This window comes from Perna viridis, chromosome 8 (genome assembly GCF_037379345.1).
Source record: "Perna viridis isolate PV_CMFRI_1.1 ecotype Kerala chromosome 8, ASM3737934v1, whole genome shotgun sequence".
Lineage (NCBI taxonomy): Eukaryota > Metazoa > Mollusca > Bivalvia > Mytilida > Mytilidae > Perna > Perna viridis.
The window spans coordinates 43,029,439-43,055,669 of record NC_142452.1 but is presented as its reverse complement, the minus strand read 5'-3'; the positions used below and the strand labels follow the sequence as shown (position 1 = coordinate 43,055,669).

The window sequence follows — 26,231 nt, the reverse complement described above, 5'->3', positions numbered from 1 at the left end:
CTTGGATAAAAATCAAATTTGGCAATAAGTCACCTGTATAAAGATAAAGAATATAAGTCACCTGTATAAAAATAAAGAATATAAGTCACCTGTATAAAGATAAAGAATTATCATTTATAAAATTCGAAAGATTTGTATTTTTGAATTTAGGGCACTGCCAGGAACTCCATGGACAGAAAACAAAATTGGCCAAAAGTCAACATGAAAAAGGGCCATTTCTAAAATTCAATGCATTTTACATGTATAAAGTCTGAATGGTACATTTCATAGGGTGTTTTGGTCCCCTTTTACCAAAATAAAAAAGGACCATAGGAAAAAGGTGCACTTTTAATCATTGGTTTCGCATGGGAGAAATATTGCAAAATGTAAGACTTCATGTTGGTGAAAAAAAAATAAAAAATTTAAAAGTTAAGATGCATCTGAAAATTACACAAAGAAACTGTAAACGACAAACAAACCTCTCAAAAAATAAATTAAATTTACAACCACTAGTCATACAAATCTTTTCTATTAAGTACCAGCCTTTCTAAAAATCAGACAGAAGGTGATTCATGCATGTCAAAAACCCACAAAATTCAGTTTTATTTCTTGTTCAGAGACAGTTACTGATCAAATAAAGTTTGTAATTAGGTTGTTGCGCATTTGAGATAAAAATTATATAGATTGTACATGAAATTTGTACTTTGCAAGAGTTATCTTTCTTGATTTGGCTTCATATTAGTGGGAGATGAATGTGCGATTTTCTAAAAAGTGCAGATCTGAATGCAGAAAAGATTGTTGTTATGTGTAAGTATAGTATAAGTAGACTGAAAAAGTATCTTTTGTTTGGTAAGTTTTTCTTCACCATGAATCACTCTACCATTGGAAGTGTCTGAATTTTATGTGGACTGGTACAAAAGTAAAGATTTTGATTTCAGTCCTGCAATATTTTTCGAACAGGAACTAGAACAGGGTGGTAGAAATGGGAGATCCAAAATCAGATGGAATAGATAACATCAACAAAGCTAATTTCTCTTTTTTTGATATCTTGCAAATTATTTAAAAATTGCATTGATATCAAACCCGACAAATATGAAAATCAAAAGCACAAAATAATGTTGAAAAATTAATTTTGAAAAATTCACTTAAGAGAAGTGACTGGAAGCGTGTTAAGAAATTATTCATGTAGATTCAAGCATAAAATTAAAAATTTATGGCTCTGCTTGATTTCAAAGAAATATTTAATTTAAATATCTATTTCTTTTACTCAAAGTTAATATCTTTAGATAATTCTATCTGAAGTAGAAAATTTGACAGCACGCTTGATCTTTATATTAATTACATTTAGCACTTACCATAGATCTTTTTCATCTTAAAACTTTGTTTGAAATAATCACGATGGTTGCTCATTTCTCGGGCACGGGCCAAACTCAAGGCTTTTTATTCCTGTCATTTAACTGAGTGTGTGTTTTAAATCTTGTTTATTAAGCTTGAGTCAAATAACAAGTTTAAAAAGCAGAAAATATCCAGAGCTCAGGTGTGGCATTTATAGTGCCAGATTTATTATTTTCCTTCCACGAATGCAGGGAGGATCAGGTTAACTTTCCATTTTCGGCAAATACCATATGATTATTTTTGTAATTAGACAACCTCATCCAATGAAGAAGAGGCTTTGTTCAAACCTTATGACACTGATTGCAAAATTCAGTATTTTGTGTACTGTAATTTGATCTATATTTAAACTTCCAAAAATCACATGTAGTTTTAAACAAAGTTTTATAAAAATATAAAAACAGTTCATTGTCCTCTGAACTATTGACAATGTAATTAAACAGTAATGGCCAAGAAAGGGATCGTGTGTGAGGTCGAGACATTGGTAAAGCAGAGCTTGGTACGATCTGACACATATTCAATAGAACTATACCAATAAGACAAAGTGGTTGAAAGAATTGGTCAAAGTTAACAAGACTCCTAACGATTCATTCCCCGATCCAATTTTGATACAGATCTTTCCACTCTAAACTAAATGAAAGGATAGCTATCAACCCTGTTTGACGAGAGATAATCGTTTTTCTTTTGAACCAATACAAAGACCAAATTATTTCAATCTTACAATCATTGAAAAAAAAGGATCATTTCTCAATGCTTTCAAAATGTTACTTTTTTTTCTTTACAAAATTCCATTCATTATGTGCATATTTTTTATGCAGATATTGTTATCAATATATAATTTAGTACTTGAAACCTGGTAGAGCATGCTTCATTTACATATTGAAATAAACATTGAAGTTTATTTACCAGAAAGATAATTACCAGTATGTATTCAATGAATAGAAATCTACACTGCTAAACGTCCCTCCCCCCCTAAAAAAAAAAAACAAAACAAAGACCAAAAAAATACAAGCAATTCAAAAAGAAAAATAAAGATCGTAAATTTCAAAAGAAACAGGTATTAAACTCAACAATAATCGGATAAAACTTAGAAAAGAAAACATAAATAAATACACAAACCTTTAAGATATAACACCATGATTAAGTTTCTAACGACAAGGTTGTCAGGTATTAGTTAAAACCCATCAGTTACACTTGTTCACTATAATTAGCGAGACGTTTCACCAGGTACGAAGATGTACATGAAGCAGGAGTAAGGAAATCGCCAGACAGATAATTTACGATGACATTTCCTCAAAATGTACCACAGAATTTTAAATTTATAGACTTTTGAATGAAAGTATATGTAAATAAAACCATTCTATTTGTAAGTCAACATACTCAGGTCTCAGAGCTACAACAAAGAGAGATGCAAAAAGCCTACAGGTTTTTTAGTCTGGATAAAAGAATTGATTAATTTAGTATTTTTTCACGAAGTTTTTATAAAACTGATCAATTTTCATTGATTAGCTGTACTGATGAATGACTTTCTAAACTTATGTCAAGTTTATATGAAAGTAGTATCCTGTGTTTGTACTTTAAACATGTGTTTTCTATCATTTCATAATATGTACATGTGTATTTTCATTTTTGTATTTAAGTCTGAAATTTGTACAAGAGCTGTTTGTTAGAGTTACAAGAGACAGCCTACCATTTTACCAACCCCAAAGGAACTAAAGACTATTTACTGATTCTTTAAATTATTATTAATATGTGTTTGACAAGTGAGCAAAGCCCTGTTTTAAAATCATTTATTAAAAATACTAGGAATTATTGGTCACTAAAAAGATTCCATTAAAATAAGAGAACTATAGAAATATTCAAAATGTATTTTTGTCTAATTACAAATAAAATTGATGTTATTTTCTCTAATAAAGATAGGATTGAATTCAAATTTACAATTTATTTTTATATATGAATTTTAATAAATGCACATACACCTATTAAATTCATTTTTTTACAAGAAGCAGGTGTAATAGAATTTTTTTTTAATAAGATGACTGGCCTTATGAACTATATACCACCTCTTGTATAAACACACAAATTCAAAAACTTCAATTCAAATATTGCCAATTTACACTGTAACAGATATAACGCTCAAAAACTTGTAACGTCTCAATTTTTTCAACACAAAATTGAAAAGATGTACATACTATCAAATTTCAAACCACAAAGACTCTTTTTCTCTCAAGTAGTTTTTCTTACAAAGATCTTAAATTTCACATAATATCATATTTGAAAAAAATATCCAAAAATATCCCATGACACTTATCATGAATCATAGCCTTTTTATTTGGAATAAAAGGGTTTTAACCTCTATATTTCAATCTTTTAAAATTCAACTGCACTTATGTTTCAAACTCAATTAATTTTTTTTTCTATATGGTTATAACCGGTGTTTAATTTCACATTTTTTTCTTCACATCAATCATTTAATGGATTACTGTTTAAAATATGGTAATTTAAGAATTAAAAATTTTGTGGGATTTTTTTTAAGGCATTATTAAATTGTTGAAGAAATTGCTCAAGTAAATCCTGTACGGTACATGTATAAAGTTTCTTAAAAAAAAAAATATTCAGCATAAAAACATGAAATTATTTCATTTTCTTATGAAAAAGGTTCTATGTTTGAACATTTCTAAAGGGAAATATTTTATATATAATTAAATTAATCTATCGCAAATATATTGGTCCACTGATTTCTCAACAACTAATAGGGATTGAAGCATATTTCCACTTAGTTAAAAAGAACTTGACCTTTGGCTGTAATAGAAAAAATCCTAGATTCTCATCCAGTTTTGTTAAAATTTTGGGGTGGGTGTGCAAAATTTATTTTTTATTTTTTTTCCGATTTCAGTGAAAAATGCTATCATTTTGAAAAAAAATTGCCCTAAATTGGACAAAAAAGTGTCTGGAGTGGATGAGAATTTAGGATACTTTATTCTATTTTGGCCTTACTGGCAGATATACCTTTATTAAAATATTATTTGAGTTTCACCAAAAAGATTTCTTCATGGAAATATCAAATTAGCGTATTTATCATAAATCTATCACATGCTTCAATGCAAAGTAAACCCCAAAGGTGGCTCAAACAAACCTATTAACATGAAATTTCGTGGCTTGAGCCACAGCAAAGTTTTTTTTAAAGCAGCCAAGCAAGTGACCTTCACCAAACCACAGTTGCAAGCGATCAGAAACAATTCATAAAACTAATCATTTTAAGTATTTTGATTTCAGGTACAAAATTACTGCTAAATAGCATAACATTATAGATCCACTGCATATGGCTTATCCTGTATATTCAACTTTTCAAAATTTCAGTCAGGGTTAAAACTAAACTGAAGAAAAAAAATCCATTTTTGCCTCTATCAACTAATGCATATGCAAATCAAAGCATATTTAAATAACAAAAAAGAAACCTAAGCTACCATTTTAAATTTTGTTGAATAAAAGCATGAGATTTTTTATTACGAATTTCAATAGATACTTATAAGTCGATTAAATAAAAAAAACAAAAGAACACAATATAATACGGTACCTGGGTGTTCATACATCTCCATCTTGTCTCCGTGTTAGTATTGATACACTGAGTAATTATCAGGACAACATGCTATAGAAGTTAGTTAAATATTTATGGTAATCAGTTACAACCAGTTGATTTCAGACGGGATTCAAAATTTTTAATTCCACGGGCATTTGATAATCTGGAACAACTAAAGAAGTAAAACTCTCCAACCAAAATTGTTTCGATAAAAATGTTTTCAATTTTCAAAGCATTTCATGTTATATTGACACACGGGTTGTTTCTACTTTATGCTGAGCAAATTGACTGTGTCAAGTCTTAAATTTCTCAAAATCACTTAAAATCTTGGTTAAAATTAATAAATAGAATACTTTTATTGAAAAATTATTGGATGTTATTTCAATAAAAGATACATTTACTTGTTGATAACATCATCAATAAATTGTTATTCACATCTGCATAGCAGAAGACATCATACAATGGGCCGTCTGCTAGTTGTCTTGTCTTCTCTTTCCAAAAAATAGATTTGATAAAAAGTCACCCAAAGACAAATAAAACTTGTATTTTGTAAAAAAAAATTCACCACAGAAAATTGGATAAAAAAATTTCAATGCAATTAACGCAAGAAAAACAAATTATTATTCACAAGAAAAAATAATTGAGATATTAAGTATAAGCACTTACCCAAATCTGAATGCCTATGTAAGAGTGCCTTGAATTTTGTCATTTAAATGTCGTTTTGCATTAACAGGTGTGATTAATGTAGGAAAAAATCAGCTAAAAATTGAATTCTTCAGAATTTCACAATTAACAGTCATCCATCCATTTTAACCACCTCGTAAAAATATGACATAAAGTGTCATCACAAAATTGATTCATATAACTTAATCTTCCAACAAAATCTTCTAAATTGAATTCATATCAACAGCATCTACATCCTTAAGCATCCGAAATTTGCCGGCAACCCCATCTACTTTTCAGAAAATAGCATAAGGGTTAAAAATTAGCAATGTAAAATTGTATATAGAAGATGTCCAAATTGCAAAATTTATGCAGCCGAAAAAGTTGATGGATTTATTGTTAAGTGACATCAAGATCGCATAACTACAACTTAATTTTTCTCCAAGAGGACATGGGGTAAACAACAGGAAGGCACTGAGAAGTCCGAGCTTTCTTTACAAAAGTTACGATTCTTGCAGGTTATAAAATGCTTTTATGTACCACTCAGTCAAAACGTAGATCTAAAAACCGTATCAGACAGTTACGGGACCAACCAGCCCCTAGGTTAAATAGATTAAATCAGTTTACTACAATCTAGGTTTATTCTACACATAGTGAAGACAACATAATCTTTTTCTGATGCATTTTTTAACAAATTTTAAACAAATATATTGTTTAAAATGTACCACTTTGTGTCATCTGCTCATATTTGCATTGACCTGTTTCAAAATGTGCAAAATTTTGCAGTCGTTCACCTTTACAGTTTAATTTTAGACATAATATTTAGTACCCTGAATGCCCATTTCATACCAGTTACAATTTGAACTTTAATCGAGATTTAATTAGACATTTATTTACATGTTGGAAATTGACCAGTCGGTAAATATCCCCGCCATCCCCATATCAATAGATATCCCATATACCATTACAATTTCAATGTGTACCAATCTGATAGAAAATATGACAATGTGGTACAGGTCTGAGCTTAAATACACAATATCTCGCTCAGTAAAATCATTCCCTGTTTGTTATTAGTTGTTAACATTCAGACTTTTCTTATTATGGGAAATATTAAATTCGGGACATACGGAGTTTTCTAAAAATGGTTAGTTTTTTATTTCTTTTTGTAATTTTAACTCTCTTTGAAAAGAGGTAAAATTCATATCTCTGATCTTGAATTTTCTCTCAAAAGAGGTTAGTCCTCGCTTTTTCTTTAGAATTCAACCAAAATATCGTAACTCTACATTTGGAAAGGTATTTTGGTATTTACCAACCAATATTGGCATGTACTCAAATTTACTGTTTGTGGAAATATTGACTTGACCAGCAATGAACTCTTACCAGAATTTTTTATCATGAATTTCGAGTTAGTATGCAGAGGTGTAATTCTAAAAATATATTAAGAAACTTAAGCTTCCTTATGTATAAATACATATGTCTCCACATAATTAAATGAAAATTTAACCCTCCCCCTTTTTTTCTTGAATAAAATGCTTATGCCTCCACATAATAAGGTAAACATTTGACCCTCCCCCTTAAAAGGATGTCTGTGCCTGCACATAATCAAATGAAAATGTCTTCCCCATTTTTTTTCCAAAATAAAATGCTTTAACAATATATAAGGTTCTTAGCTTCGAAAATATTGTATACATGTATAATTTTCAACTCAATAAAATCTGAGTATTATTTTGGACTTTTGGGTCATGTCAATTATTATTTCAAATGGAGAAAAAAAAAAGCTAAATCATTCTTTTCTTAACCACAGAGCAAAAATATGTTAATAGTACATATGGTATAATTTTCAGACTAAAGACACGATAAATACATTCTACGATCTGATAACTGACAGTTAACATAAGGTATAATAAAATCCTTTAATATGTCAAAACATTAAAAAAACTCTTTGTTAACTACTTTACAGCAAAAACAATAGCAAGAGTCAACAATTTGAATCTTTTATTGAGGTGTCATCTTATCTCACGCAGAAATCTGAGTAAAAAAAGAAGACTTCAAAAAACTTAATCAACTTTTATGTCTTTATAACTTATAAAATTCTTTGCAGTTCATTTTGGGTCCATTCTAACATTGCAGCCATTTTATCTCAACACCACTTGTGCCTTGCAGTGAAAGATGGATGCAACCAAGTACCATTCAAATTCAATTAAAAAATCAAGTTTAATTATCTTTTATTGTTTAGATTGGTTATCTAAAAGTGATTTTTATTATTGTTTATTAATAAGAAATAACTTTGGAAATTGACACTTTACAAAAATGTCAAAGGTCACCCAATTAAACAGAACCAAATAGAATAAAACCTGTTTTAATCATAAAACTATTGAATAAATCAGAAATCTTCCTTTATGCCCCAGTGCAAAAAAACCTAAAAAAAAAAAAAAAGAAAAAAAGTGTGAAAATATTCTTAACTTCCATGGTAACCCATTTCAAAATCTTTGAAATAAATGATGTACCTACAGCTAATTTTCAATACATTTTAAACCTGTCTAAACCAAATTCAGTATGAAGTTCCTACATTTAATTTTCATTAAATTTTAAACCTGTCTAACCCAAATTCTTCCTAAAGTTCCTACATTTAATATTTATTACACTTAAAACCTGTCTAAACCAGTTTCCTCCTGAAGTTCCTACATTTAATTTTCATAACATTTTGAACCTGTCTAAACCAGATTTCTTCTGAAGTTCCTATAGTTTATTTTCAATACATATTAAACCTTTGTAAATAGACATTTTCTATGCTAAAAAAAACTCTATCTGTCCCAAAGGGTTCAATTTAGTCAGGTTTTACTGTAAATGAAATCACATGACATGAATTACTGACCACATACATGGTCAATGGCTGTGTATGGTTGTTTAAAAATGTGAAAGTTGTAAACTTTAATGGACACAGGATTTGAACTAAAGTTTAAATTTATCAATAAAAATGATATTTTTTTTTTTGTATTTGAATGTTTTGAGTCTCATCTTTGCTAAAAAACTGAAAGTTCTTTAGCTAAATTTTTTAACATAATTAATATTGTAATATTACAGTACAATACCAGCTATATATATTCTTTACGGGAAGAAGATATTTTTTTGCTTTACAAATTGCCATGTTTATAAGACAAATTGCCCTTTAATGCACAATATATACAGTAACAAAACTGACTTAAGTTAAACTGAACTGAATACATTCAAACGAAGACAATTTTCATATCATTTCAGAAATCATTATCTGGAAACAAAAAATTTAGATGCAAAATATTTAACATAAATACACTGCCTCTTTTGTGAAAATTAAAAAAAAATATGGAAAAAAACCTACCTTGCACTAAAGAATAACAGATATATAGATCATGCTAATTGATTTAAAACCATAAAGTCACGAAATCCAGATTACATGTCCAATATTTCATCCTTGACATCAGTTAGAATTATTTATTTATTCAAGACAAGGTTTTTTTTCTTTCAAATCATCATCCAGTTTTTAAATACACCCTATTTTTGCACAGAAAAAAGCCCTATCCAAATATTTACTATGGCCCTATCAATCATTTTGCTGACCTTGGACAACAATAAGGCTTTGTGTATTGGTCACTTTAAATATTTGATGAATTTCTGATAATTGCAATGGGTTCTTATATTAAAACTATTCATTGCCTTCTAAAATTTTTTTAAGATCACTAAGGTAAAAAGAAAAATATAAAAATGGCATTTTAGAAAAATACATTTTATGTGTTTTTTCCCAGGTTGCATGATTGTGGTCACTACTAAAGAAACAAATGTAAGTGTCATAAGGAGAGTAAACTGTACATACCTTGTGATTCCCTAGTTTCACATTACACAGTTATTTCCCCTGTACAAGAGTTATCTTTCTCTGGTAGAAAAAATGACTTAATATTGCTTTCTTGTGACCCATTCATATAATAAAAAACCTTGATTTTTGAATTGTTTTTTTTCCTTGTGGGTACAGGAGACGTATAAAACAGACAAATTATTGATAACTTTAGTCTTTTAAAAAATAACTGCTTCTTAAGGGAGATAACTCTTCAGAAGGGAAATATTTATACAAAACTCTAAATGTGTAACTAAACACTTGGTTTCTCACCACATAGAGTAAAATAATAAATCAGTGCTAATTGAATATCAAGAATCTTACTGTGTCAAGGACCTTTAAGGGATAAATTAAACATTTGTTGGTGAATACTTTGACTTTTGAAGAAGTTCCAAAGTTCCACAAGGGTATAAATTCAATGGTGAGTAGAATGTCTTTTGAAAAAAAAAAGAAATCACAACATCATCTGAGTAATTCTAGTTGAGTAACAGTAATGGTGAGTTATATTTACTCTAAGAAACAACCTTAAGGTTTTTGTAATGATTTAGGGGTGTACCTTTACTTGTTAAGGAGGTAGACCTAAGGTAAGGGACATCACTCTAAAAATCATAGATATGTTTGTATCATATTCAATTTCACAAAAGCCTATCAAGATTTCATTTGAAAAACAATGTAATAAATCCAACTTACTTTGATACTTACATGACTTGATGTAAAATACTGAATACAAACGTTCCAATGATTTGTAAGAGTTGTGTCCCTTACCTTAGGTCTATCTTATCAAATCAATTGAATTCTGATGACTTGTTAGTTGTGTGATGAGTACCTTCTTAGAGAAAAGACTTTCTTGTTGTGAAAAATGAAATTTACTTAATGATGAAAGTATAGTATTAAATGGTGGGTATCTTTTCTTGTAAATTAACTATAGGGTCATGGTGACCACTTAAAGGTGAGTATTTAACCTTGTAAAGTCACTGTAGGGTTATGGTGACCATCTAGTGGTAAATTACTTACCTTGTGAAGTAATTATAGGGCTATGGTGACCACCTGTTGGCAAATTACTTACCTTGTGAAGTAATTATAGGGTTGTGGTGACCATTTGGTGGTGATTTTCTTACCTTGTGAAGTCACTATATGGTTATGATGACCATCTGGTGGTGAGTAAGGCTCTGAGTCTGGTGGACTATCAGGTAAGGTTCTGAAATTATAACAAAAGTAAAAAAAAATTTACAGAAATTTAAATCAAGCAAAACAACAATAGAGTAAAATTTATATGAATTCTCAAGAACATGATGCCTTGCCTGGGTTTCATAAAAAAAGTCTCACTTCATGGATTTCCTCAGATATATACCAAAAATATTTTTTTTATCTAAATATTTTTAAATTATTCTATAATAGACATACAGACAGCAGAATAAAATGTCCATCAAAAAATAAAGCTAATATTCCAGTTCACAGAAATAAGAACTTCTTTCAGTTTTAGTATATTGTATCAATTTGGAAGGTGCTAATATTCCAGTTCACAGAAATAAGAACTTCTTTCAGTTTTAGTATATTGTATCAATTTGGAAGGTTATAATCTCTGCTATTTAGGATGTAAAAAAATTCTAACATGAGATAAGCAATAAGGGAGGCTTTCTGATGTACAGAACTATATTACTGAAAAGGGTAGAACTTATACTGGGCTTTGCAGAGGCACAAAAGCTTCAAATTAAAGAATGTACCTCTACACAGATGATTGCTACCAATAACGCCCTTATTGTCTCCCTATGGGAAATTTCGATATCCCCAAGATATAATCGTAAACAGCCTTCTCTAAAAGGTACTATAAAATTATTCTATAATTTCATTCAATCTTACGTTCACTATCCTAGTTTTTTACTCAGTGTCTTCTAAAATAATTAAAATAATGAGTAAAGATTGTTTTTTGTAAATTGTTCTTTGTGCTGATGTGATCGCTGATTTACCGATTATGATGCAATAGCATACAAATGCTATTTAATCACCACTGGCATATTCATGCCACAATGGAAGAGGGAGGTTAAGTGCACTCCAAACCTAGATTTAACCCACTATTTTGTTTGAAATACCTGTACCATGTCAGGACCATTGCGGTACCAGCTTCTCTGGTGGTGTAATATCTATTTTGCCAGATTTATTTTGGACTTGATTTGATTATGAGATTATGAATTGGATTATTTGTTCAGTAATTTTGTTGCTTCCCTAATTAAGTGGATGTTTTTTGTTGTTCCGTCTATCTATGAATTCCAAAAATTCAATTTTACATTGTTCTATCATATAACTCAAAACTAACTATTGTCTGTGTAGTACCAATTTTTACGGTTTTCGTGGGTTGGTCAAACCATGAAATTTGGTTCCCAACAATTAGGAGATTTCCATAGTTGTGTTTACTGAAAACTTCAACACCACAAATTCAAGAACCCACAAACTTGTGTTTCTTCTCTAATCCATGAATAAAAGTACTTTCACAGGATTTTGTCATTAATTTACAAGTACTGTAATTTTTAACAGTTTATCTTTTTTATTGTTACTCACCACGAAAGTTACAGTATGTATTGATAACTCAAATCTGAATAAAACTATGACAAATTCTACTGAAAAATATGTGTAATAAATTAAAAAATTAAACAAAAGAATTCTATTTTTATCAAATAAAATAATCAATATTGCTCAAAATATATTATGCTAAACTAATTATCTTTCTTTCAATATTGCTCAAAATAAAAGTAATTACCTTCCTTGTTCTATATTTATTATCATATTTTTGAAACTGAATGTGTTAATATTTTACTCTGATTCTGTACTGGTTGCTACCAAGATAAATAAAAATAAAAGTGGGAAAAGGCAATAGTCTGAAGAAGTTTTAAGAACAAATGTGTATTATTATCCGTGAAAATTCTGCGGCAGTCATAGTTTTGTTATTTGCATAAAAAAAGACATGTATATAAAACAATTGGGAATATTCTTTTTTTAAAGAACATTATAATATGATTTTAGAAACAATCATGACTTTCAAACTGTGCAAAAGTAAACTGATTGCAAAAACCATGACAAAAAAAAGAGTGTGAAAATTTCACAGTTTACATTAAATTACATAGACATTTTTTTTACTACAAAGTTCATGAATGAAAAAAACTTTACACATTTTAAATATTATTTATTTACACAGAATTAAGAAATAAAATCTACCAGTACTTTATTCTCTTCAAGTAAACAAAAGGCATATAACAACACTTAAACTAGCATACTTTAAATATTTAGCTGTAAGTACATTTGTATACCTGGGGAAAGTAAAGATACTCTATGATAAGCAGTGTCACATTAAAGATAGATTGAGATCAATATCTATCCCACTTAACGACTAATTAATTGACATTAAATAAATTATCAGAATTACACTAGGTCATCGTGTTCTTTGAAAAATATTGGGTCAATTGAAAATTGACTGAAAATTAAGTTATCGTTATAGATAAATATTTTTAAAAAAAATGTGAAGACAAAAATTATTGCAAAACAAAATATTCCTTCATTAAAAAAAATTAAATCAAATTATAAGTTAAAGAAAATTCTGCAAGACAAAACACGTGAAACAATATATTTATCATTTTTGAACATATATTTGACTTTAAAATAACTTTTAAAAAGTAAAATACAAATTCTTAGTAATAGGTCTGTCAGGAAAATTGTACCTAAATATCTTTTTCACAAATAAAAAGGAGTCACTTACAAATATTGTAATAAGTATTTTGGTCTAAAAGAGATAATAATTCTGGTATGAACTTTCACGAATCGATTTTAATCAGTCAAATCCATTTCGTATAAATAAATTATCCAAAAAACAAACATATGTTATTTCAAAATACCTATAATAGAAAAGCTTCAATTTGAATAGAAACATATCAGATTCATAACTGAAACAAACAAATCATAAATATTTGAATTTTGTCAGAATCAAATATATCTGTCAGGTATTTATTCAAACTTCATCGCTTCACAGGTAAGAGAAAAGTAAACATATTGTAATTATCTTAATTCCTGCAGTAAAACAAAATTTACATATGAAAAAAAACTTTAAGAATCGGAAAATAATAATAAACTGTTTGCAAACCAAAAACACGAATTTCACTTGATTAAATTTGAATTGAGATTAAATTGAAAACATGACGTGAAGAATGAAATTTATATCTGAACCAATGGAAAACTTAATATATAAAGAAAAATAGGTCGTTTCAAAATGGATCAATCAGAGAAGAATGGAACAGAGTAACAGTTGTTGCCAATAATGCATGATTTTCCTGATTTGAGAAAACAAATATGGTAATCCTTGATTAAAATTCCGATATCAGGTTTTTTTTTGTCCCTTATGAAATAAAAAATGATGATAAATGTTTCAAATAGCGTAAGTCGCTGTGACACTTGCTTAATTACCAGTTAAAATGAAAAATAAATTTCTTACTGTGCTGGGCGGTAACACCTTGTGTATATACTCCATTGTTGGAAAAAGGCGTTAGAGGAACAATCCGTACCACAGGGAAACATAAATTTAGTAAAAAATACCGTGGACGTATTACAACGACCAGGTCTGTTTAAATTGTCTAATATTTCACACTTGTTTTCATTTCGAAGACACCAATTTAAAACTTTTTGTTTGGAGATTAAACTAAAATATAAAATTTCATAACATTGTGCGATGTGTGGTGATAACTTCAATATTATCATGAGACATTCTTGAATTGTTCCGAAGTGTGAAAATTAGTTTAAGTCAGTTCACTCGAACGAACAAATTACCATTATCATAATTAATTATCTTTTTCTATTTAAAGGAATGAACCTGACGCCATTTGAGTGTTTTTAACATGAAGTAGTGAAAACATTATAGCAGACATGCAGTAGAATCATGTTGAAATGGTCATTTAATTGCAGACAGATGAAATTATTTGTATAAAATTTGTCAAATGTTTTAATTTTGCACATTAGAATATAAAAACAGTTTAAATTTTCTCTACCTTGACGTTAAACCAGAAAAGATATTCTTGAATACGTCCCAATCCATTTTTTTTTTAAACGAGACACCCTACATAATTGTTCCCGACGGTCACATGGCAAAAAATCACGTAGGTTGTACAATAATCTTTACAAAAAATCTGTATCGGTTTATTTAATGCTACAACAAAGGCTTAATTCTGATATTGACACGTTCTGAAAACTGAACCATGCCGAGGGGTGAATGGGGGACAGGGATAATTTTCTTTTCTATTTTTACCAGTTCTTACATTTCATACAACATATTTCTTGTTTTGTATGCTAGTTAAATAGTTTGACAGGTTTTGTTCAAATACTCAAGTCTAATTGTCCAGTGTTGAAAATTAGCCTGTAGATAACTTTAATAACACTGACCGAATATTTTCTTTCGAGTTGCCATGCGCTACGTTCTATAGCCTCCAAAAAAGGCGCGTTGTCTTACATGCATTTCAATAACCAAAGAGGCCTATGAGACTAGCTTGCCACGTGATGGAGGCCCTCGTGTTTTCCAGGGTTAATTTTTAATAAAAAAATGCAACTAATCTTCGTACTATAGTTAGTCAATCTTATGTTGCACAAGCGTTTGAACATGACAAAAAAGGCAACTAGAAAACCAATGGTCAAGAATAATTGTTACAGATGCTTCTAGATTAATAACCATATCTTCCAAATTTACCGGCTAATTTTTGTGGAATCACCGGCTGAGCTACGTGACTTATTCATGTGCATGATCTTCGACATTGACCTTTGGTAAACCAACACCGCTGTACAAGAAAAGGGGTAAATTAATGACTTACGGGTGCATAGCAGGGTTGTCATAGCAATGATTTTGGCCATTCAAGATGGCATGGTTTCTCATGTGACCGTAGTTTGTCGTTGGTACTTGTGGCGGTGACGAGGTATGTGGAATCACCTGACTTATATGATGTGGTTGATGACTGGGTAATGATTGTATCGGTCGATTGAATGCTATGGCGGGTATAGTGTCTTCAGGCAGGCACCTGAAAAAAAAGAAAAATACATTTGTTCAACATATTTTCTAGATACATTTTACATACATGTACATGTACATATGGGGATTAAATGCTGAGATGAGAACAATTCTCTACTTCTGAGTTGAATAATTTGTAGATCCTCCAAATTTTTTTTGCTTCCATTTAAAGTCTGCAAATGAATTCTAAATTTTCCAAACTACATAATATTTTGTCTTGTTTTTATTACTCTTAAATAAATCACCTTGTCTTACTCCCACTTTTAAACATATGTGCATTTTAATACTCTCCCTCATTTCAGCAGAGTGTATTTCATTCAGAAAGGGAATAAATATTATCAATTTTGAGAGATCTTGATGTTCTAATGTCCATGTTTTTATTTCTTGGATTCATGGAAATACAGTAAATTTATCAAGACAGGAGGAGCTGGAATCCATGTGAAAAAAATTTACTCCTAAAAATGCCTCCATGAATAGGTAAGGATGGACACAACAATGACCAAAACTGGCCCCCAAATAGAAAGTTCTAATGTTTTTGCTTCAACAGCTAGTACATCAGCCTTTCCAGCAACATGGCCTAACATAACACACAACTTATCAATTCCTCAAACAGGTAATGAAAGTCATAGCAACACAACTTTTCTTGACTTTTAGTAAAAAAAAAAAACTGTTGTGGTAAGGTCCATTTTACAATTGAAAGAAGAATTAAAATTTTAAATGGACCGTGCCTGCTTTAATTGTTCCATTATTATTTTCAGACTTCTGAATGAAAGTGTGTGTGTGTGCATGGAAGGGGAGGAGGGAGTGTTTTACAGCATAAGCTTGAACTATTAAGACAAACAGTCCCTTTTTATTCTGAATTTCTGGAAAGTCAAAGTAATGTGGATCATTTTAAAAATTTTTTGCTAAATACAACTTCAGCTATACATTTTTTTCACACCATGAATATTTTATATTGATACTACAACAATTAACCAACGTGGTAAATCCACTGTTGTATTGCTAGTAGCAACCCATAAAAAAATAAACCCGCCTTTAATTTGCTCACTTTATTTTTTTTTTTTCAATGGTTCACGATCCTTACAGAAAAAAATCTATATTTCTATAGAAATTCAGCCATCATTACTAGAACACATAATTGCAGACAAATAGAAGGTACACGCCTAATATTTATACATGAATAAAGAGGAAGTCTGAGCCGGGGAAAAAATAACTACTGGAAAATCGAATTTTTGCCAATTGAACATAATAATGCCTTTCTTTAGCTGTACGATGTTTTTTATGTGGTAACGAGAGTATGTAATTAAAACTAATATCATTATGTCCTAACTGAAGATAAATGTCAATCAAATATGCAATATATTATGAAATGTACACTCACTGTTTGCATACACATATTATCAATTGCTAAATTGTTAATTGAAAGTGGTAAAAAAGTAGAACAAATAGAATTGAATTTCTGGCAAAATACCAATTTTCTGCATTTTAAATCTTCATTGAGCAATAACAATAATTTGACATGTAATTGGCTTCAAGAAGCTCCTTTAATGCAATTAAATCTGATATAAAATGCTTAATGTATAGTAAAAAGTAAAAATTCTGTAAGATAAAAATATTATTTTCAATTTATACATAAAGCCCATATCAGATCTGATTTAAAAAAAATACCTTTTGGATATTTATAAAAATTATATATTTTACAGCCCTCACTAGCATAAATATATATTACTGGTAAACAGCAGCTTTGACCACTCCACAAAAAAAAAAGAAAAAAAAAGAAAAAAAGAACTATTCCAGAAGTGAATACATTTTTTAACCTCACCACCAAATAAACAAAATACATAATTTATAAAATAAATACCTGTACATGCCAGGAGCATTGATTACTAATGGTCCAATATCTTTCACCCATTTATTCCTCAAAATATCCATTCAATTATTGTCAATTACTCATCCCATTGCCATAAAATCTATCTTTTTCATAAAACGAAAACAGCCCCTATCTCCCTCCTTTAGTCAGAAAAATGTCTCCTTAGAAACACTCAAAACACCCTAACACTATCACTGTCACTGAAAAGCTTCATCAGAGAAAAAATCTTTTAATAATACTGGTGATACCTGAAGTAAGAAATTTATCACTTAGATCAGTGAAGAGATCAAGGGTGAGATATATCTATGGACAAAGTATACACTTCTAAACCTACACTAACAAAGGCGATAGTTAAAGGAGAAGATTATTGATATTTTTGGCACATCAATTTTCTGATGTCCTGAGGCACTGCCGTTACGCTGTTCTGACATTGTCCGGTGTGTCACAGAATGGCACAAGATATTGAAAAGGTCATGGTACAGCCTAGCACCGGATGAAACCATAACCCTACACATACTTCAAAACTTCTTGTAACTTTGTTTACATCAACGACCACGCCACAGGTAAATTAACAATGTAAATGTAGGTAAATAGCTGGTATTTCACTTAGCAAATTTTTTAAAAAGGAAATTATAAATTATGACAGGAAATTTTAAACAAATTTTAAAAGGTTTTAAGCTTTAAAATTTATTTCAAATGTGGGTTTAAATATGTTCTGGGTATATTTTATTCATGGTAATTAAATCTAGCTAATGTGCTAGGATGATGTCTTCATTGTTCAGCTATCTTTACACATCACTTCAATTTTTATCTGATTCAGAAGATGTTAAAATTTCCCCAAGCTAAAATGGTTTTACATTATAAGTGGAGAAATTTAAAGACTAAGAGTCAATATTTGTAATTCCATTATCTAACTATATTAAAAGAAAATTTAGAGTTTATTTTACATTTAAAACTCTTAGAAACTGGTTTTCTACTGATTTGTGGTTAGTTAAATTTAAAAACAAAAATTTTGTTAAATTTTTACTGATCTCCACTTTCACTTTGGAAAAAAGAAAATTAGCCAAAAGCTATTTTGAAAATTGAAAATTTCACATTTTTCAAACACTTAACTAACCAATTTCATTAACAAGCAAAAGTGATAAAAAAAAGATCTATACATCTTAATTTAAACATTCAAATTGTAAAAAAAGTCCTTCCCCTGTAAAAATCCTTATCATAACCACTGGAAATGGGGTGGACCTAAAGCCATAACTGTCTTTTGAAGAACAATCACTAAATTTTCTTGAGGATCAGAACAAAGAGCTGAAGTGCACAAAAAGAAGATCAGTGTTTTTATCATTTTTTTGCCCCAGAGGTCAAATAAAAATTTGAACAGGACAAATATATTAAATCTAAATTGAATTATATGTAATTTTTTTTCAGATGAACCGGCCAGACAGGTGTTTGAAGCATATTAACTAGCTTCCAGTTTGTTCCTAATGAAAACACTGCAAGATGCTTTAAAATAATATCAATTTGAATATTGAACATTGACTCAACAAACCAAGAAAAACAGCTTTCAGCTTTCAACATTTAGGTACAGGCCCTTCTAGGAATCATGCTAAAGAAGAAATTTAGTGATTCATGTATATCTTATGCACAAAAAAAAAGTGGTTCCAAGGAGAAAAGGGGGAGGACACGAGGGTTTAACAGGCTAGAAACTGCTTTGTTTAAACAATAATTTTTCAATTTCATCTAGAGCAAAATTTGACCAATATGTTATTATAGCCTAGAACCTCACTCTCTAAAATCCCTGTACCTGCATCTAAGTTATTAGTTTGCATGATTTTTAGACGGAGCCATACTTATAAACTCAATCCAGCAGGAACTAAGACCACAAAGTTGACTACAAGAATAAAGATAAACACAGCTTTTGTTGAAGAAGATCATTTTTTTGGGGGTAGGGGGTTCAAATTAAAATATCAATCATTAGGAAATGGAATTAGTACCATCATTTTTTTGCTGAAATAGGACCAAAAAAATAAAAAGTCACTTAGCTCTTTAAATCAGAAACTCAATAATAAAACATACAAAAACCTTGAATTCACAGTATTTTTTAGGTGGGGAAAAACCAGTAATCTATTTGACAATAAGTTGTAAGAGTTAAATTGAATAAAAGTCTGTGAAAACAATGGGAGAATGTATTGAGACATTAACCTGATGATACATATTATGCTTAGGATTTTTTTGTGACAGTTAAATGCAGGACCTTAATAGCATTTTAATTGAGTGTTTCAAGAGTAAATCACAGATCCTACTAAACTTGATAAAACTAATGTATAATTTGTACCAAAGCTGACTATATTTGAAAAAAAAAATTAAGAAGCGTATCAAAATAATTATGCTAATATCTAAATATATATTTGGACTTGGCATTGACAACCGAGACGCAATTTACAGACGTGACCACTATACAGTTTCCAGAAGATAGGCGTTATATCAGTTTGGCATGCAAACCAAACATTATAGTGACTTACTGTCAAAAACCCTCCCAATAGGTCAAACAAACCCGTCAATTAAAAATTATTCACCCGTCATAGGCGATAAGAAGTTCAATGTGAGCCAATCACGGGAGAAGGTATTGAAATCAAGAATCTAAATATAGAACACACACAAAAAAAGAGCTATATACAAAAACATTTTAACAAACAATGCAAATTGACTAAACTGGTCCAAAATTTAGTCCAGAAAATAGAAAAATAGGCCATACCTTTATCTGGAAGTTTGTGGATGTCAAATTTTTCAAATTGTGTGAGGACTAATAAAATCAAGATTTCTGATGTTGGTCCAAAATCAGTCCAGAACAGAGAAAAAGAAAAAAAAATATGCCATATACATTGTACTCCTCACACAAATATTGTAGTTGTAAGATATCTGAAAATTGGGTCTTATTTGGTACCAGCATTTGATTTTTATTAATGTGGCTGTGTCATCCATTAGCATCCAAAGCATTTAGCTTGTATGATGGCATTTCTTTATAATACAGATATTAGAAAAAGTTTACGAATTTAAACAAAAACAAAAAAAACAACTTGGCTTTAAGTTGTAAAAAGGTGCTAGCACTAAAATAAGAACTGACCAAAAAATAGCAGAATCTGTAGGAATTTTTTTTAATACATGTACATGTAATAACTTCTAAGCATGGCTAATTGAATGTTAAGTGGCATCTACTAGACCTATACAAATCCACTACCAATGGTCAGACACCTATAACCTCTAAAGTTATCACAAAGGTCAAAACAAATTTTGGTTTGAAAAAAAAATTATCTATCTATTTTTGTTACATTGTGTTACAAATTGCTATTTTCTTTAAAATCTTTTCCCCTTTTCTGAAGAAAACTCAGGAAAGAAATAAAAAAAAAAGTTTTAAATTTACACAAAAAGGTGTCCGAATGACTTTGAACTACTGTCATAACTCAAAAGATAAACAGAGAAAAAAATGTCCATAAGATACTGGTAAAACAAGGCCAATCTAGTTTAAATAGGATCCATTAATTGTCCTATTCAGACACTAAATTGCTTGAACAATTGTTTGGTCTAATTTTAATCAGTGACATAAAACCTGACCAGAAACACATTTTGTCACCTTAAAGCAGGATCCACAAGGTCAAGGTACACATAGTAAATGACCATTTGATTTTGTGTTATAACAACACAAAAAAAAAACAAAACAAAAAAACTAAATTACCAATCACAGATGTAACACTAAATATTTATGCCATTTGTTGGAAGGCATAAAAAAGTAAAAAAATCTTCTTTAAAGTCAAACATTTTACAGAGCTATAATATAAAAAATCTTGCAAAGTTTTTTTTTAAGTTCTTGTGGTAAATGTAATATGTCTGTCATAAAATGGCAAAAAATGATCTCCAAGCCTTATATCTCTCCCCCCCCCAAAAAAATAGAAATATTTCTCTTCACTGCAAGTGATTCCTGTTGTGAACATGTAGAGAAGTTCACAATATGAAATCAGAGTTTTTTTATTCATCTTGTATCACATCAATCATTAAATGAACTTTGACAAAAATGTCTGCATCAAAAGGACACCCAAGGTATGTATCTGTTTGCATAATAAAAATATATATATCCATAGGACACAGTTCCTGGTAATAACATCAATTGGTATAAATATGGCATTCCAATAACCAGAAATTGATGTGAAACTGTGATAACAAAAATAACATCAAGAACACGACAGAAAGAAAAGAAAAAGAAAAAAAAAGAGAAATAAACAAAACAATACAAAATCAACTATACACACACCTCAAATTTGATTGAAAAACAAACTGAGAAAAGAATTTGAAGAGACACCTTAGATAGACTTACATGTACATGCTCAACAGCTTAATTTGTCTTGTGTTTTCCATTTTTTCTTTGATGGGTAGCAATTTATAGAGCAATCATCCATTAATTATTGTAAAAAGATTACAAGATTTATTGGGAATTATATTTTTATTTTTGCAGTCAAATTTAAGGTAAAGCTAAACAAGTGATCTTTGAAATAATGTAAGGTCTTGTAAGTAAATTAGCAGGGACCATGTATCCATCTCCACCACACACAATAGGAATAAATTGTATAGTATAATGTGAATGGAAATGGTGAATATGTCAAAGAGACAACACATTTACCAGGATGAAAAATGTCAGCTCAAGACCACCCATTGGTCTTCAATGAATGAAAGTTTCAATATTTGCCACCTTGCAATCTCTCAAAAGAAACCTGAGAATTGACAAACTTGGTAATAGCTACTAACATATAATTAAACAAAAATCTTGACTGTGAAACATTTGAATTATCTCCCTTCACATGGCAAATAAGATAAATAGAGTTGTATCCCTTTCAGTGATCATTCATAACATTAATGTTTTCATGTCATCAGGTACATAAACAAACCACAACAAAGTGATGTCCTAGTTTTTGGACTTTTTTACAGTTCATTTATATTCAGTTGGCACTAAAAGACATTTGTATTGTTGAACATATTTATAGCATTGTTTATGTATTGAACTCTTTCTGCAAGATTTATTTTCATTTTGCACCGAGTGGCAAATATTTTAAATGAATGAATCAACACAAATAGACCACTACTAATACATGTAGAAGGGAATAAAAGACAGACCACACACCATGCAGAAAAATCACATTGATTTATAGTGCATGGCAGAAAAAAGAATAAAAAAGCACAACTTTATGCACTTTGCAGTGCAGTATTGCTAAATGACATGCATGTATCCATATTGAATTTCAATTAATTCAAATTCATTTGAATTTATGGGTACCATTTTGTAATGTAAAACCCCTCATTATTTGTATCATTATAATTTTCAAATGAGCTATGGTATAAAAATTAAGTATGGTAGTTTTTTAAAGTACAAGTCCATTTAAAAATCAGACAAGACTATATATATATCTAAAGGTGTATCCAATTTAATTATTCTGGGGGAAAGACTGGGGATCTTTGATACAAAATCTATCCTGTTTTCAAAATTTAAATGAGTCTTACAAAATTTCTTTCCATTTCAAATATACAACACTTTATTTTTTTTTCAAATTTGTATGTAACATACAAAATTTTGGTAAGCTTCATAAAAGTACAGTAAAACCATTATGTATTTGACAATATCCTGTAAAAAAAGCTCCCCCCCAAAAAAAAATAATTAAAAAACAAAACAAAACAAAACAAAACAAAAAACCAAACAAACAAACAAAAAACAAAACAAAACAATTAGATGATATACATATCCCTGTGTAGTGCATTTTGTGTAAATTTAGTATGTATCATTTCGTTAATCTTTGGAACAGTTCATGTGGGAGATTACAAATGTATCCTCCATTGACACAATCTCATGTGGGAGATTTCTGAGTAAAAGCAAATTTTTATGTAAAAATTCAATTATTTAGTATTTGTAAAGAAAATAAATATTTTAATCAACCAAACCCTCTAACAAATCTTACAACTATTTTGAGAGAGTCTATCTCTCGTGTGGGAGGGCTAACATCTATGATGTATAAATAGACCATCTGACTTAAATGGCCATGATTTTGCTATGCCAGTCCCTAAGAATGTCACTTTATACAGACTGGTAAGAATGTATTTTCAAATAATTGGTGTTCATGTCCAAAAGAAAACAATCCTTAAACGGAAATCTTCCAAAATGAAAACTCTGTATTATGCATTCTCATTTGCATGACTCTTCAGCTGAATGATACATAACACAGATTTAAAAAATAAATAATTTCTAAAAGTACAGTAATTGAATTATTTAAATTAACAATGCTCTTCTAAAATCTACTAAAATTTATAAGTGCATGATGTTTAATTGATATTCTCTTTGATGTACTGGCAGTGGTGAAACATTAATCTTCTCATCATGTAAATGATAATGAAGTTGAAATTATAAAAAAAATGGTTATTTAAGCAACTAAATCAACTTGAGTTACCTCCCTTTATACACAATGCAAGAGTATTTATTGTTCACTATAGACGAATTGAATTATCTCCCTTTTATCATTACATAATCAATTTAATTTTTCACAACAGAGCAATAAAGACAAATACAAGTTTTATTACAGAAAGGACCCAAATCAACATAAATTTGTAGTCAAATGATTACATTATCCCAAACAATTTCTGTTTACATTTAAGACCGAATATTTTAAAAACTGGGTTTATGTCAATGTCAAGTGCTTAAATTCAATTTTATGCAAATTAGGTATGAATCATTATAAATTTGAAGTTCTATTTTTGATGTCAATGAAAATTTTAAGTACAAAGTATAATCATTAAAATCTGGGTCAAAATAAGACAGTTGTACCTTTGTTTTAACAGGCAGGAAAAATTAACAGTAACAAAAAACAATAAAAATAAAAATATCAGGGGCACGCAAGGCTATAGGATCATGGTCATAAGCATGCATGTCAACTTTACAAAATGCAAAACAGAGAGATTTTATACCTCCTAGGGAGATTCTTAGTCAATATAAATAATATGTCAATCTAGTTACATCTGGTGCACTGTGACAGATTTTTTTTATTTTGTAAATAAAAGAGTCATTAATTATTCGTCTAATAAAGGAAAGAATAACCAAAATACCATCTCAGAATATCTTAAAAATGTCCATTCTGTGATCATTTCTGACATTCAACACTCCATGAAATGATCAGGCATGGTTCTGAAGAACTTAACAAAAAAAGGGGGATGCAGGTTATTGTAGGCCATGTTTTTCATTAATTTTGAATTAATTACATGAAAAGGGGAAGTGAAGAGCTTGTTTCAACCCCTGAATAACTATCAAAGGTTATGATAGACAAATTTTGGTCATTTGTTAAGGAGCAGAACTCCAACTGAAATGTGCCGTACCGTCTGACCTAACAGACAAAAACCTGAAAGTTTCAATGTGTCTGCCTTAATTTTGACAATTCTGCCTATTTCTTTGAAATATTGCCTTGGATTTATTTCCTGATTATCTTGGGTTGAAAGGAGTCACTAGCATGATAACTTATAATTATTTACAGGGATTTTATTATTATTTTTTTTTAAAAGTCCTATCTTTTTGAAGAAAGGAAAAAAATAAACCCATTGAGAACCAAACTGTGATTATTGGAATTATGCATGATTTTGTGATAATTTTGCATGGAAAAATTGTGTTTTCAGAGGTATATTCAAAGTACATGACAAAATCACTGATTTAGGATATTGGACGATCTGTGAATGATGAGAGGATGAACAAAACATAAAAAAAAATCAAAACAAAACAAAAAACAAAAAAAAAACCAAACAAACAATGAAGTAATTGAAAATTTCAATTTAAATTGAATTACATGTTTTTTACAAATCTAACAATGATCGAATCCCTCTCATTTTTACTTTACAATAACAAATTAAACATTTCCGGCTCCTCATTTAGAAAAAGAGTTACAATGAATCTTTTCAATGAAAAATTATTCAGGAAAATGTTTTTGATTTTTATCTACAATTTAAAAAAAGTATATTAACACATATTAAAGATAAAAATATGAAGTGTTTTTAAATTTAAGTAAAATAAGGTCATGAATCACGGTTTAATAGTTTCCTGTGATTCTAGAAAGAAGAATTATGGCTAAAGTGATGTTAGAAATCATATAATGTTACATTTCCTTTCAAGAGAATTAAAATAAACTTGACTTGGAGGTCACAATATCAAATCTTTGTAAGTTCTACTTAACAATGTTTTGAGCAAGGAAGAAAAGGAAAATTGAACATGAAGCTTCACAGACATGACAAAGCATGTTTCATCACTCAAAAGAGACATTAAAACATATTTTTCGATGAGGAATAAAAATATGGTACATACATTATACAATTTAAAAAAAAATTTCATCATGAAAATTATATCGGTCAGAAGTAACTAATGGTTTAAAGAAGGTACTAACACAGGGAAATTCATTGACAATCTGCCACTAACACAAAAACGAGACAGATGAAAAACAAGGCTTATCACAAAAAAGAACTGAAAAGGGGCATTAATAGAACATTGAGTGATACATAATAGTGAAAAAGGGGGCACAAATCTAAAACTACATATCAGATTTTGCTAAAAACATAACTTCCTGAACAACTGTGCAATATTGAAAAAGAAGTTTTTGATCTGCTCTCAAGCTATCATCTTTAAACTGTCAGGGGATGGACAGATGGACAGACAGACACTTTTCGGAGGATAACACATAATACATCCTTGCCAGTTTCTGTGGTGGGGTACAAAAAGTGCACAAAGTAAAACAAACAGCATGAAACCTTCTAAAAACTGATCAGGAAAAAAAAACCA

General features: G+C 29.6%; 1 protein-coding gene and 1 long non-coding RNA gene across 5 annotated transcripts in view; one reads left to right on the top strand and one right to left on the bottom strand.

The window, feature by feature from the left end:
* The window catches only part of LOC148610620 (myelin regulatory factor-like), a 105,745-nt gene that overhangs the window by 29,274 nt on the left and 50,240 nt on the right, over positions 1-26,231 (bottom strand). For 3 of the 4 annotated variants that reach the window (XM_088595830.1, XM_088595833.1, XM_088595832.1), the window contains 2 exons: positions 15,323-15,526; positions 10,601-10,680 (listed from right to left, as the gene is read on the bottom strand). In XM_088595830.1, the coding sequence (XP_088451956.1) occupies positions 10,601-10,680; positions 15,323-15,526 (284 nt within the window). Of the gene's footprint in view, positions 1-10,600; positions 10,681-15,322; positions 15,527-17,377; positions 17,588-26,231 lie in introns of those variants that run through there. The other variant, XM_088595831.1, reaches the window with a different exon arrangement.
* LOC148610621 (uncharacterized) lies at positions 6,647-10,660 on the top strand. Its single transcript, XR_015924718.1, has 3 exons — positions 6,647-6,758; positions 9,397-9,431; positions 10,567-10,660. It is a non-coding gene; the product is annotated as an uncharacterized LOC148610621 (long non-coding RNA).